The 15,403-nt window shown below is 38.6% G+C and overlaps 1 protein-coding gene across 3 annotated transcripts in view; it reads left to right on the top strand.

The window, feature by feature from the left end:
• EXOC6B (exocyst complex component 6B) overlaps positions 1 to 15,403 on the top strand; it is a 616,640-nt gene that overhangs the window by 447,274 nt on the left and 153,963 nt on the right. For all 3 annotated transcript variants that reach the window (XM_025994563.2, XM_072766927.1, XM_072766926.1), the window contains one exon: positions 12,590 to 12,663. In XM_025994563.2, coding sequence (XP_025850348.1) covers positions 12,590 to 12,663 — 74 coding nt within the window. The remainder of the gene's footprint in view (positions 1 to 12,589; positions 12,664 to 15,403) is intronic.

The following is a 15,403-nucleotide window of genomic DNA, read 5'->3' as shown; positions in this document are numbered from 1 at the left end:
GAAGTTGCTTATGTGTCTTAAGAAACAATTATTTTCATTTCCTTTTCCTCCAGCTAACCTAAATTCTCTTTAAACACTAATCTACCTCTCAGCAGTGCCTAGGAGTTAAAACCCTTAATCCTTCCTCTAGAGCTCCAGAGCTGTGTCTCCAGTCAGTTCCTTGACCCTTTACCTAGTAGCTATCAGCCGAAGGGCTCAGGTTGCACTAACAGAGATTCTCTTCTCCTTCTTTTGTTTTTGTTTCTTTATTTGTTTGTTTTAGGGGGAAAGAAGAAAAGGGAAAACAGACCCTAAACAGTTCTTAGTGGCACAGTTTATGTTCTCTAAGTAAGATGGATCCTGAAGATCCTTAGTTTAGGTCTTGACCTCTGGAGGTAAATCCATTAGCCTATGTAACCAGAATGGGAGAACAGTATTTATGTTGATACTGATGTAATGCAAACATTTAACATGGATGTCAGATCATTGTTTTAATATTTTACATTAAATTTCCATTTTAGGGGAAAAACTTCCCAGCAGATACTAGAAAAATTTCATGAAGCAAAGAGGCAAAGCTAGTAAATATAGAAAATGTTAACTTTCTTTGGGCAAGCTATGTAGAACTTTTTAGTTTGCCATGTCAGAAATGATCTCTAATAGTGAAGACTTGTTTTAATTTAGTATCTTCAAATTTTTAATTCAGTGAAGAAGTGGCTAGATGGTGGGGAAGCATATTATTTTATTATATCCAGTCCCAGTAATTTTTACATTAATAGTGCTAGGATATGTATATGGCTATAGCCTAGTTATTAAAATGGACCCAATATCAAGTTATATTACACTTAATCTAGATTGGACTTTGTGCTCCAACAGTAGATCTCTGACATGAATTGGGTGTCCTACAATTCAATCCAATGCTAGCACTAACAATCTGGAGTAATTGCAGATTTCACAAGTTCAGATTCGGTCCCTTAAGACTGTGGGTCCTCAGGTATCACTTCAAGTCTCAGGTCTCCCAGCCACTCATACTTCTTCCTATCTGACTGCAGATTCAGGGCTCCCCACACTACCTTGGGTTCAATAATTCACTAGAAAATTCACAGAAATCACTGAAAATTCTATACTCCTGATTATAGTTTTATTATAAAAGCTGTAACTTAGAAAAAGCCAAATGAAAGATATGTATAGGTCAGGGTTCTGGGGAGGCAGGAGACAGCAGAGAGTTTTCACATCTTTTCCTCATTAGAATCTGGGCACATCACCCTCCCAGCACATCAGTGTGTTCACTAATCAAGAAGATTTACTGAGCTTCGGTGTCCAGAGTTTTTATATGGGCTTCATTTCATGGGCATGATTGAATAAGTAGTTTGCTACATAGATAAAATCAATTTCCAGCTTCTTTACCCTCCCTGGAGACTGGGATTGGGGCTGAAAATTACAACCTTTTTTTAAAAAAGATTTATTCATGAGAGACAGAGAGAGACAGAGAGAGAGAGAGAGAGAGAGGCAGAGGGAGAAGCAGGCCCCGTGCAGGGAGCCTGAGGTAGGACTGGATCCTGGACCTCCAGGATCAGGTTCTGGGCTGAAGGTGGCGCTAAACCACTGAGCCCCTGGGCTGCCCAAATTACAACCTTCTAATCATGAGCTTTGTCTTTCTGGCTTGTCCAGCCCTTCCCTTAAAACTAAGGGCCTACTTGAGCAACCTTGTTAGCATAACCTGGGTAGGGTCAAAAGAAGCTCATTGTGAATAGCAGCTCTTATTGCTCAGGAACTTTCAAGGGTATTTGAAACTGCATTTCAGGAGCTGGGGACAAAGAACAGATATATTCTTTATTATATCACAGACTTCAAGAGTATATTTGATTTAGTCCTCTAGCTTTAAGTAAGCAAAAATATTATTACCTTCATTTTACAGCAGAGACATCTGGAAATAAAAACCTATATGCTCTAACATCACATAAGTAAATTCTAGAAAGGACTGAAATCTCAGTTACCTTAGCTAATGATATAGCTATTTTGTGGACATCAGCTTTTATTATGAGACTTAGTTTTCCTAGCAAATTGTGAGAACATCCATGAAATACTAACTACTCTCAGTTCGAAAAGAATTATATTGACCTAAAAAAAAAAAAATCTAGCATTTCATTTTTACGTTTGGAAACTTCCCATGTGAAACCAACCTTAGTCATTTCTCTGATTTTCAGCATTTTCCATAGAGTGATATGATATACCTCTACCCTGTTCTGATAGTGAGTCTTGAAATTTTCCTTTTAACAAATTAGCATTTATTTTATTTTGCACCTTATAAAACATTTGCAATTATAGATCAGGATTGTTACTGTCATCATTGGCTGGGGAAACTGAGGCAATTAGCTTTGTCCAGAAACTTACATACTCATCAACAATCATTATTTGAAAAAACTGACACCCTACTGCTTTTTCCAAAAATGATTTAAGACCACTTCCAAAAGGATAAATTGAAAAAAAAAAATAAGTAAGTTAGGTACCGTAGCCTCCCATTATCCACAGTTTTGCTTCCTCTGGCAAGATCAACTGCGATCTGGAAGCAAATGATTCTCCTTCTGATGTATTGTCAGAAAGTAGTAGAATAACACTACATCACAATGCCTACATCACTTGTCTCCTTTATCTCATCACGCAGGAATTTTATCTTCTCACATCATAATAAAAAGGATGAGTATAATACGATAAGATATTTTGAGAGAGAGACCACATTCACATAACTTTTATCACAATATATTGCAATTGCTCTGTTTTATTATTAGTTGTTAATCTCTTACTGTGCCTAATTTGTAAATTAACATAGGTATGTATATATAGGAAAAGAACATAGTATATATGGGGTTCAGTACATCTGCAGTTTCAGGCATCCACAGGGTGAGTTAGTACATATTCCCCTGCAGATAAGGGGGTACAACTGTGTAAGAAAGAGAAAATGGTTTGAAGAGAAGAAAGGTAAGAATACAAGTATCAGGATTTTAGTATATAAGTATCCAGATTAATAGAGAGGTAATATAAAAATGTATTAGAAAAAAATGTATTAGCAGGCAAGGTGAAGCATATAAAAAGTATATTGCTTTCTGAGGGTAACATACATTTATAATATGAGCTGAGTAGAAACCATTGTGTAACATCATGGACATTTTTTTCAATCATAATTTCGTAGCCAATGTAGAAAATAGAACTCATACTGCTATAAATTTTCGGAATGCTCATTCTTTGTCATTTCAAAATCTGAAGTCATTCTTGGCACAACTAATTTTTTAAAATTTATTCATGAGAGACACAGAGGCAGAGACCCAGGCAGAAAGAGAAACACCTCCTCACAGGGAACCTGATATGGGGCTCGATCCCTGAACTGGGATCATGCCCTGAGCCAAAGGCAGATGCTCAACTGCTGAGCCACCCAGGCATCCCAAGCACAATTAATTTTTTTAAAGATTTATTTATTTTTTAAAGACAGAGAGAATGTGAGCTGGGGAGAGACAGAAAGAGAAGGGGAGAGAACCACAAGCAGACTCTCCACTGAGTGTGGAGCCCAATACGGGACTGAATCCCTCCACCCCAAGATTATGACCTGACCCAAAACCTAGAATCAGACACTTAACCAACTGAACCATCCAGGTGCCCCTTGGCACAATTAATTTTTTTGAATTATTATTTTTTTATTGGAGTTCAGTTTGCCAACGTATAGCATAACACCCAGTGCTCATACCGCCAAGTGCCCCCCTCAGTGCCCATCACCCAGTCACCCCAACCCCCCACTCACCTCCCCTTCCACTACCCCTTGTTCATTTCCCAGAGTTAGGGATCTCTCAGGTTTTGTCACCCTCACTGATATTTTCACTTATTTTCTCTCCTTTCCGTTTATTCCCTTTCACTAATTTTTATATTACCCAAATGAATGAGACCATATAATGTTTGTCCTTTTCCGATTGACTTATTTCACTCAGCATAATACCCTCCAGGTTCCTCCACGTCGAAGCAAATAGTGGGTTTTTGTCGTTTCTAATGGCTGAGTAATATTCCATTGTATATATAGACCACATCTTCCTTACCCATTCATCTTTTGGTGGACACCGAGGCTCCTTCCACAGTTTGGCTATTGTGGCCATTGCTGCTATAAACATCGGGGTGCAGGTGTCCCAGCATTTCATTGCATCTGTATCTTTGGGGTAAATCCCCAGCAGTGCAATTGCTGGGTCATAGGGCAGATTTATTTAACTCTTTGAGAAACCTCCACACAGTTTTCCAGAGTGGCTGGCACAATTAATTTTAATTTACATTCATTACAGTTCACATTATTTAAAGATGTGATGTCCAGTGCTATAACTACCAGCCTCCAGTGGGCCATTTAAACGTTTGAAATGTAGCTAGTCAGAAACGAAATGTGCTGTAAATGTAAAATACATACTGAATTCTGAAAAAAAAAAAGAATATATATATATTTTTAAGTAGACATCATGCCCAATGTGGGGCTTGAACTTACAACAACTCAGATCAAGAGTCACATGCTCTACCAATTGAGGCAGGCAGGTGCCCCAAATATGAAAATTTTAAAATATTAGTTTCATAGGTTTAAGATTTTATTTATTAATTTATTTGACAGAGAGAGAGAAAGAATACAGAGGGAGAGGCAGACTCCCTGCTGAGCAGAGAGCCCAATGCGGGGCTCAATCCCAGGATCCTGAGATCATGACCTGAGCTGAAGGCAGACACATAACTGACTGAGCCATCAAAGCACCCCTAAAATAGTAGTTTTCATGTTAAAATTGAAGTATTTTATATATATTGGGTCAAACAAGATACATTATCAATTTTAAAATTAATACTTTTGTGTTTTTAATGTGTCTACTAGAAATTCTGAAATTACACATGGGGCTTATGTTTCTATTTGCACAGTGGTTTTTCTAGAAAATTGATTTTCACTGTTAGGTTAAATGACCTGCAGCATCCTTCTCCAAATCCTTCTGTAAAATTTCAGATAGCCACAGCTTTGTGTATATGTTCGTAAAGCAGAATAATCAGCACTGAACAAACACATGGATAAAATTAAGTCCTTAAAAGCATAGTAAAAATGTCAAGGATATAAAGTTACTACTTCAGAGCACTAGTCTTTCTCATCTCTCAGGAAGCCCACCTCTCTCTCTCTACCATGAGAGAGAGAGAGGTGGGCTTTCCAGAGATTATACACAGAAGCACTGCTGATTGCTAATTAGGAGAAGCTTCTTTTCACCATAATTTTAAAAGATATATTATGAAATCGGCCTTTATTTTGCAAAATTGTAAAGCATTCAGGAGCTTCAGAGGGAAATTATAACTTTGTACAGATCTGTATATTTTTATGATTCTATTATTCCTAACTAAATGGAAAGGAATATTTAATATGCATATAAAGGAACATGTAAAGTGAATATTTGTTTTTAGACATTCCAGGTGGGGAATGAATATTGAAATAATAGAAGGACAGACTTAGAAGGATCAGATTCTAACTAGGTCACTGACTTAACCTTTCGGGCCTTAATTTTCTCATCTATAGGAGTCCTCTGTAGTTATATATGCTCCCTTCAGCTTTAGGATGGTAGGTTGTAGACTCAAGTCCTAGCTCACCTTTTGTTCTGTTTGTGGCTGTTATTTTTCTTTGGAATTTTAAGGTGAAGTCCACTGCCACGTGGCATGATTCTATTCAGTCACTTGTTACTGTCTTGACCTGCCCCAACCTGTCTTCCTCTGCAAAGAAGCACACGATGCGAAAGTTCCTCTGTTGAATTTAGTGAGTGCTGCGAAGTATTCTTATCCATCATTTAAAACATTATTTCTTCAGAGAAAAAAATAGCACTTTATTTCCATAAATGCACCAGTGCCCCCCTGGACTCCTTGAAATGGTAGGAATTTACATCATCTCGGTCTTTTTTTTCTTTAAAAGATTTTATTTATTTATTCATGAGAGACACAGAAAGAGGGAAGCAGAGACACAGGCAGAGGGAGAAGCAGGCTCCATGCCGGGAGCCTGATGTGGGACTCGATCCTCAGACTCCAGGATCACGACCTGAGCCAAAGGCAGATGCTCAACCGCTGAGCCACCCAGGCACCCTTCATCTCTGTCTTTTAAATCTTGAACAGAATTGTTTTCAAGTTTGCTAGATTCAGCTAACTAATTTCATTAAACTGTTTATGGATTCCTCTTGTATGTTATATAAGAAGTAGAAATCAGCTCCTCTGATTTTCTAGGAATGTGTGCTGTCACTGACATCCATCACTGAAAGTGCCAGGACCCTCTTTCCCCTCAGTGGTACCGGATGGGGACAGCCAGGTGGAGAGTGATTGGCCTTTTAGCAGCAGCGTGGCAGTTCCTTCTTGCTGGAGGCCATTTCCTCGCTTACAGGAGATTAATTCTTTTTTTTTAGATTAATTATTTATTGATTAAAAAGTCACATTTATCTGTCCCAGTTTTCAGTGGTCTCTCAGCAGAAGGAGCTTGGAGAATTGAACTTAGAAAATTAAACATTAATAGTAATTTGTAAGTCTATAGTGCTCTTTGGCATTTGCAATCGGATTTTAGTATCATCACTTTTAATCAGATTTCTCCACAGAACTTTGAGTTAGCCAGTGCTCCCCTCTGCCCTTCTTGGGGAGGGAGACATAGTGAGTTGCAAACTTAAGGTATGGAAAAGCAGAGAATGACGTGCAGCACAGAGCCATTCCCTGGCTAAATAAAGGTGTCTGTTTCACATGATCACATGTCCGTGTGAGCACACTTAGACACGTATAGTCAGCTGCATCTCCAAGGTGTTTTTTTCTCCCATCCCCCTTTTCCTGTCTCTTCCTTGCTTCCTTGATAGCTGTCTCTTTCGTTCTTAACTTCCTTATGCTCTGGCCGACCTTTCTCTGACCAGCAGGGCCCTGAGTGAATTCCCTGCGGAGTCTATCAGCTCCTCTCTGTAATTAGCTTAGCCGAGCCACTGTGAAGTGATGCAAGAAGGGGTTAGCTTCCCCAGGGCCATACTTCGTAGTCTGCCACACGCCTTACCTGCTGCTCCAGGGAGCCAGATACCAGGAAACCATTATGTTAATACAGCAACAGTGGCTTTTATTTTTTCAATCCCACAAAAAACACATGTGACCTGACATGATCTTAAGAAATAAACAAGTAGCCAGCATACTTTGGGCTCCTGGATACTAAGTTTTCTTTCTCACCTGGCATTTTGGCCAGAACGAAACCTTGAATCCCTTCAGTGAGGGCTGGTGATAGTATCTTACCCATCCCAGTGACCTGGAATTCACTGGGAGCAAAAGTAAATGATAGTATCCAGGGACCTCTGGTTAACGTTTTGTCCACTGTCTTTTCAACTTCCTCTTTTTTAAAACAATTATGGTTTTCTCCAACAAATGCTGTATTACCTATTTGTCAGATATTGTACTAGTTTTGCTTTTCTGAAATAAATGTTACCTTGCTGCTCATCTTTTTTTTTTTTTAATTATGCTTGTTCCATGGGCAATTTGCATAATATAGATCTGCAGTTTTGTGACTCAGTAGACCCTTAAAAACATGATTAGTTCTCCTATGAAGAACTAATTTTATTTTCTGTTTCTCACAACTTGCTTTTGATAAACTCCCAGATGTCCTATCTAGATATACAGATTATAGACTAAGACAGTCATTTTGACTCCTCAAAGCTCCTTCTAATCTGACTCTACCATTTTATTCTAATTAGTGTTCTAGGGTGTTTATAAAATTTTTATTTCTTCAGCCAAAAGTGAATGTACTGGATAATTTTCAAGTTTTTAAAGTTTTTTTTCCTTCTCCCTCTAAGTGACAGTGTTAGTTAATTTATAAGATCAGCCGTCAAGACATCTAGAAAGCATTTTAAAATTAATGGAATCCTTTCTTAATCTCTTTCGGTAATTTTATGTTATTATAATGTGAAGATTATTAGGAGTGTAAACCTACAGAATATTTTTCATAAATTAATACTGTTTTTTAAAATGATTGCCAAAAAAAATAAAAATAAAATAAAATAAAATGATTGCCAAACCTCCTAAATTGAAGTGTGTATGAGAATGTAGAGAAATAAGTAAAATGCTTTTTGTGTGTGATTTAATTTCCCTGCTGTACCTTCACTTAACAATAAGCCTTCTTTTCTGTAACTTTTACACCTCCTTTTCATTTTTTTAATAAAAATATTTTCTTCATAAACTTCAGTGAGTTGACAGTTTCCTCACCAAAAGATTTTTCACATTTGCAAATTGATTCTTGGAGCCAAGCCCCCATAGCAGCTTCAACTCTAAGAGTCCCTCCTGTGGTGGCATAAGGGCAGGAAAGAGCTGCCAGGCAGAGCAAAGCTCTCTGCAAAATGTGTCAGTGATAGTCCTGGGCTCCACTAATCTGAACCAAGGTATGAAGAGGGAGCTTTCCTGCCAGCCTCATTGGGACCTTAACTTGGTCCCTGAGTAACACACGCTGGTCAAAGGTCTGGGTTTGGGTCTGTGTGTAATAGAGCAAGCACTTGCTAGTCTTGCAATGCTGAGGCTACTCTATAGAACTCCAGGCTTTGGAAAACACTGGTGTTGGAAACAAACACTTAGGAGACTGCAAACCTGCTACAGATCTTGGAATCCAGAGACAAGTCCAGAAAGGGACTTGTTTCTTGTGCCCCATATGTACATTGGTTCCACTCAGTGACAATTGCATACTTGTACCCCTTTTTATGATTTCAAAAAAGGAAAGTTTCCATTTGTGACACTAAAGAGACGCTTCTTATGTTTATGTGTAGGCGTCAATTTGTATAAGCGTCAGCCTATTATATAGACTGGGGCTTTTTGCCCCCCCACCAACCTAGAGTCTTCTCTTTCTGTCAAGCAGCATCTGGGAATTTGGGTGTGCAGACCAATCCCAGTTGCCCGTAATGCTAAATCTTGAACAAGTTATCTCTCTCATTACTAGACAAAGTATGACTAAATCAGCACCTAATTTTGGTTTGTGTGCATGTGTGCGTGTTGTTTCCTTTTTTTTTATTATGAAAGTGGTCTGTACTCATTTTAAAAGTTTATAAAATATAAAGAGGAATAAAGCCCTCTTGTAATCTTTCTTTCTGTAACAGCCTCAGTTAACATTGTGAGATGAGTACTTACTGTTGTGTTTTCTATGCATGTTATATTTTATATAGTTGGAATCAGACTGTACACAAATGCTCATTTATTTAGAATAGTCACAGTTTCTTATGCTATTAGCACTTTTCATATATCTAAAGAATGGACTCTAGAACAGCCATGTTTTTAAAGGTATATTGCATCAGAAAATTACAGGATATCTATTTTATGCATTTATTGCAATTTTTAAATAACACCAATAAAAATTACTGTGTTGTGGCTAATGTACTGTTAATTAGTCATATCAACTTCTTTTAAGTGAAAGACTTAAATGTTTGCCTATAGATAAATTTGCAGTGTCAACTCACTAACTCATCACTGAATGGTAGCTGAATTAGTTCTAATGTTTTGTCCTGGATATATAACAGTGTTTCTCACTAACTTTTGTTTGGTCACCAGCCCTCTGAGAATTCAGTGAAAGCTATGAACCTTCTTCCCAGAGAACTGTATGTTCACACAAAAAACTAATTGTAATGATAATCAATTATGATATGCCAGGCACTCTGCCAACTGCTTTATATGTGTTATTTCATTTAATCCTTATAGTAGTACTATAAGGAATGCACTGTTTTCTTCATTTTTGAGAGAAAGACATTGAAGCTTTAAGGAGATTAAGTAATTTTCCCGTGCCCATAGACCCAATATCTTGGGTTCAGACTCTAATATTTATGAACTCAAAACCCATCCCCTTAATCATTGTGTACCAATTCTAAGGAGCTCATAAATTCCTAAAGCCTGCTTATTGATACTCATGTTAAGGACACATTGCCTATTGCAATCCAAAGATCTTCATTGGTAGTGAAGAGTATGTGTGATTAACAAATCTTTCTGTTTTTGTAACTTATTTAATTAATATATGAGTATTTGTTAAACATCTACTATTTTAAATACTTGTTAGGTTCAGTGATATGGTCCTTTTCCTTAAGGAGTTTACTTATCCACATGGGAAGACAAGAATTATATACATAAAACAATGAGAAAAAAATATAAACATGAAGCTGAAAATACAGTAATTAGACATTTCCATAAACTGTATGTGAAGTCAGTCTCTTTGCCATTCCTTGATGCAGTTATCCTTCTTTAATTCACTGATTTATAAAAGGAGAATCAAATCTGAAAGGCCACTGTGTCCTCTGGGAACCTGGAAGATTCAGTGGTCATAAAAATGAGGCCCATAAAGTGAGACTCTGAAAACTAAATATGTATCACACCCAGGAATCTGTGTGGTTTCAGCAGTGTTATCCTTTCGCCTCAGGGAGCATGCTCAAGGAGATGTGAGAATGTGTAGCCAGCTCTCAAGCATTTAAAATACGTATCAGAGGGTAATCCTGTTAAGTTGGACATGTATAGGTAAGCAGAACACCTTGATAGCTGCTACTTTTGACTCAAGAAAGGTTCCTACTAACAGAAAGGACTTCATTACCTCAAATGATGCAACATAGCCTCCACTCATGCAGGAGCAATAGAGGAAGACTATACCGACCTTGGATGCAACCCATCAGGCATAGGAAGCTTATTTAAACCGACCACTGACAATCAAGGCTGTCAGAAAGAGTGGCTGTGGCCATGATTCAAAGAACTGTTTTCTGTAAGAACAGAGTATGGGAAAATTGTACATCTGACTTGAGCAGCTGCTATCTCCAAGGTTAGCATGCGTAATGGCAGTTGTAAGATACAAAGGATAGGTTATGTCAGGCTTTCTATTAACATGGCCCTCATCAAGAATGTGTAACAGTTGTAAATTTTGCTTTTTTAAAACTTGAATCGTTTGGGCTGTAATTTGATAGAATTCATTTACAAATGGCATTTGAACTTCCTTTTCAAAGCAATTAGAAATCTAGCGCTGCTAATCGTGCTAAATAGAGTTTATCTCCTTCCACTTACAACAGTCGTTTTTATTGAAATGTCTAAAATAATATTTTCTGTACAGTTGTAGAATCATTTGTGCTCTCTATTAGTTTAATAAATTGTATTCAATTTCATTTCACATGATGTTTCCATAATCCCTGCAACTTAGCTTGTCAGCATTATTTTTAAGTGGGGCAAGGACATTATGAAAACCTATTATATTCTAAGAAGCCCCAGATGGAAAATATTTTTTAAAAACAGGAATTCCTATAATTGTTCACCAGTCATCATTTAAATCTTTCCTGCTACTGGATGCTGCAAGTAGTTTTCCAGGCGTTTATGCAAAAACCTTGATGGATCTTATTTAATTTCAAAAGAAAAGTATACCAGGTCTGTAGAATTTCTTAAATTCATTCCTGGAGAAAAACATAATTGAAAGGAAAACATTCCTTTTCATATTTGCTTTGAGCCAACACTCGAGTTGTTTTTGAGGTAAATAGTAAATTGATGGTAAGTGTCCATCACACTTGGGCTTTTGAGAGAGAATCTAAGACATAGTAACTGTCCAACTCTTGAATTTTCTGTGTGTGTGTGTGTGTGTAGGGAACTTAAATGAGACCTTTTGATTTCATAATAAGCAGGGCTTAGGGACGATAAAACTTGACATTCTTAACTGTTACAAGTTTGTCCCTATAGCCCCGCACAGTGATCTTCTTGTTAACGATGTAGAAAGCCAGTGTCATAAACCGAGCAGGTACCCAAGGCGCTACTGTAAGTTGCAAATAGCATTCATGTGGTCTCTTTGACCTAAGACTAAATTTGGATAGAGGGAAGAGAAAGAATTTTCGAGAAGGGAAAAGAATTAGAAGTCAAGGACAAAGAATACAAGAATACATTCATAGGATGGACATGTGCAAATGTTCCCTAAGCTTTTGCCATGAGATTTATTTAGATGGGCCTTTTCATATCTGCAAATACTCCTTTGCCCAAGAGCCAAGCAGTGGATCAGGACAGCTTCTGCTGGGTGTGTGTGTGTGTGTGTGTGTGTGTGTGTGTGTGTTGGCAATAATGCAGTCATGAGATAATACAAATAATCAGTGAAGGAATAATTAATGATGTGGCAGGGAATATTTTTTGATAAATGCTCGGGGGATGAGGTGACAGGCGTGAAATGAGAGAATTCCTTCAGCGATCTGAAATATAAATAGCTTTCGGAACTGAAAAGAGTTTCACAGCTGAAGATTTTATTGTGTTGAGAGGAAAAACTTTTTTCTCTCCCCCACCCCCTCCTCCTTTGCAAGTTGTTTGTCCATTCACAAAACAAATACTCTGAAGCCCAGCGCGGCTCATGGGAATAAATTTCAGGTCGAATTAGTACAGTTTCCTTGCTGTCAGGATGCTGGAATTAATGGTGTTTTGATGACACGAATTTTGAAGGGCACACAAAGAAGCTGAAGGCAGAAAGACATGACTCCTTAGAAGCTTGGTCCTCCTCTCCCCCAGCCTCTCTTGTCTTCCCTGTCATCCGTCTGCCAATCTCCCTGTCCATGGTTAGTTAAAGGCGCTTTTTATCCTCTTTTCTTTCCCACAGAGTTTGCCAGATCCGGCCCGGTGCCTGGGTTCCAGGAGGACACGCTGCAGTTGGCCTTCATCGACTTGAGACAAGTAAGTCTTTGTGTTTTTGTTTTTTGTTTTTCTTTTAAGATGTGTGACTGAAGACCATCAGGTCTTAAGGAAAAGGGGAGGGGAGGGGGCTTGGCGTTGGCGATTCACACTGGAGACCTAAGGGTTTTTCCCTGTGTTTGAGGCCACCTCTTTTATTTAGCTATCTGGGATCCTTAGCTATGGTGGAGTTAAAGGTTTTGTGGGTGGAAGGGAAGGCAGGAGGTGGGAGGAGGGACCCAGAGAGTAGAGGGACTCAAGTGACCCTCAAGTGATGTGATCCATTGTGCTATAGATGGCTTCTGCAGACACAGCAAAAAGATAACTCAGGGAAACCAATGCGGAGCAGGTGCACTGATGCAGGCACTGCCTGCCCGGAGGACTTTTGTTTGCAGATAATGTAGGCAGCAACATTTAAGAAAAATGAAATATTTGACATTCTGGCTTGTTGGTTTGGCCTGTTGACTTTTTTTCTGTTGCCTTCAGTCTTCCCATCTCCTCCTTTGTAGAATGTGGTTAGCCATGAGTGACTAAGTGGTGGTTTTAGAAGACGATTAGCAAAGGCCCCAACCAGTCATGCTAACCTGACGGGCAACCCCATTTGAGTGCTGTTGATGAAAGCTGGTCCTTGGGCGTACCTGAGCATCGCAAGCCCATCAGGTGGAAAGAGTCTTTTTGTAGCGCCGTTGTTTGCGGATTGAAATGGGTAGGTTGGTAGGCCTTGGTGGTTTGGGTGGAGAGGAATAGGATGGGCGGGGGCCAAAAGAGGGAGAGAGTTCACTGGGCTCTGTCATCTCTTCACTCTGAAGATGGATGGGGTTGGATAGAAAGTGTGAATGAAGTAAGAATCAATGACTGATGCTTCTCTCCTATTAAAACAATCTTTTTTTTTTTTTGTCTGTTTTAAAAAAGGGGCTGGCTTTGTTTCTCCTGCCATAATGATGCAGTGCCTCTTGTTTTCAGAGCTGACATAGTTTGCATTCTGAAAACTTTTAGATGCCCAGAGTATTTCTTAAAGCTATAGGACCCCTTGTATTGGTAGTCTCCTTACCACTGTGACTTGATTCATGCTGGAACAGCTTTTAACCCATAATGGATGGCCTGAGCTACCCTTGAATCCTTGTGGATGAGTGGTGTAATCTGTCATCTGATGACAATTCTGGAAAGCCCTATTAAGCAGAAAACAGAAAATTGTGTCTCTGTAGACCCGCCAAAGTTTGAGGATTCAGGCCGCGTCCCAGAAACGTGTGTCAACTTAATATTTGGGGGCCGAGGTGGGGGTTCTCTTACACATAAAGGCTTTCCCAGCATGGTCACAAATGGAGCTGTGAGTATCTCTTTCCACACTTATGACCTTCCACCTGTGGATTCAGCAACTCAATGGGGACAGGTTTTAACCCTTTGGCTGATGTGAAGCTGAAAGATTGGGATTTTGCTTTGGGGTTTTGTGGAAGGGTTATCTGTTGGACTTTTCTCCCGTTTCTTCTGAGACGCTTCTGAGCCAATTGGCTTTTCTTGGAAAGCAGAACTGAATTTCACTGGAGAGACATATCCAAGGAAAATTTTTTCCTTTCTCGCTATTCATTAGAAGGAAACTTGGTCATTCCTCTAGTCTGTGGTTTTGGTCCCTATGGAAAGCAACTAGTGGTCACAGAAAATGTTAACTAAGGGAGTAAGTTAGAAAGCACAGCCAAAATAAGGTGGATCTGAGCCGTGAATGAATGCTCAAATACTTGGGAGCTCTCAGTGAGACTGTTGCTTATGCTTAAGTTCCTGTTTGCTGTTACATTTCTGTTCTCAGAGTTCCTTTTATGATGTTTTAGCAGGAGAAACCAAAACTTCAAAATTGTACGAATAAGAAGAATCTGCCTCTTCCTATTGAATCTATCACCTAATTTCTAGGTATAGCTGTCTCTGTTAAAGTAGCTTAAAGTTTTTCTCACCTGGATCATTTGAAAAACTTCCTCAGCTCTCAGGCTGTGGCTCATTAGCAGCAGACTTCATATAGATTGAATCATTGTGAGAAAAATGATCTCTCCACATCCCATGCTGCAAATATTAATCCCTTTGCAGTTCCTCCTTGTCATTCTCATAACTTATTTTAAATGAGCATCTTTTTAAAAGGAGACTTCTTCTGAACTATGGAAATGTTCAAACCATAAGGAGAGAACCTTGGGGGACAGGCTTCTTCTGATTTATTGAGCATCCTCCCTGCAAGTAATTGAGTCTTTGTCACGTGTAGCATTGTTACGCATTCTTCATGTAGTCCTTCTACAGTTGGTTTAATCTTTCTTTCATACTATTACCAGCATAGATTTTTATCATTCCAGCTGGTCCCAACCTCTTTAGGTCCTGATTCAGTTTTCTAGCTTAGTAACTGATTTCATTATCATGTCCCTTCTTAGTCTGAGATAAAAATATTAAACAGGCAAGGCAGAAGTTAAAGGAAGGAGTTAAAGTTAGAGCAGGTTATAGCGTATACACCCATGCAGGACACCACAGTTGCAGGGGATTCTTTTACAGTCATTGACTGTGTTTGCCTCACTGGTTTATGAGCATACTCATTCTGATTATACTTTCATGTTCTCTTGCTTTAGAGTGTGTCAGACACTATTTAGTGAATGATAATTTTTAAAATAATCAAAACAATATTTGATGAGATCATCTCTGTATAGACTGTAATAGCAGAGTGTCATTTAAAAGCTATGGAAATTCAGTTAGGAAGCAAATTAGATATGGACAG

The sequence above is a fragment of the Vulpes vulpes genome, chromosome 8 (genome assembly GCF_048418805.1).
Source record: "Vulpes vulpes isolate BD-2025 chromosome 8, VulVul3, whole genome shotgun sequence".
NCBI lineage: Eukaryota > Metazoa > Chordata > Mammalia > Carnivora > Canidae > Vulpes > Vulpes vulpes.
The sequence above is the reverse complement of the archived record's forward strand: the minus strand, read 5'-3'. Positions and strand labels throughout refer to the sequence as shown.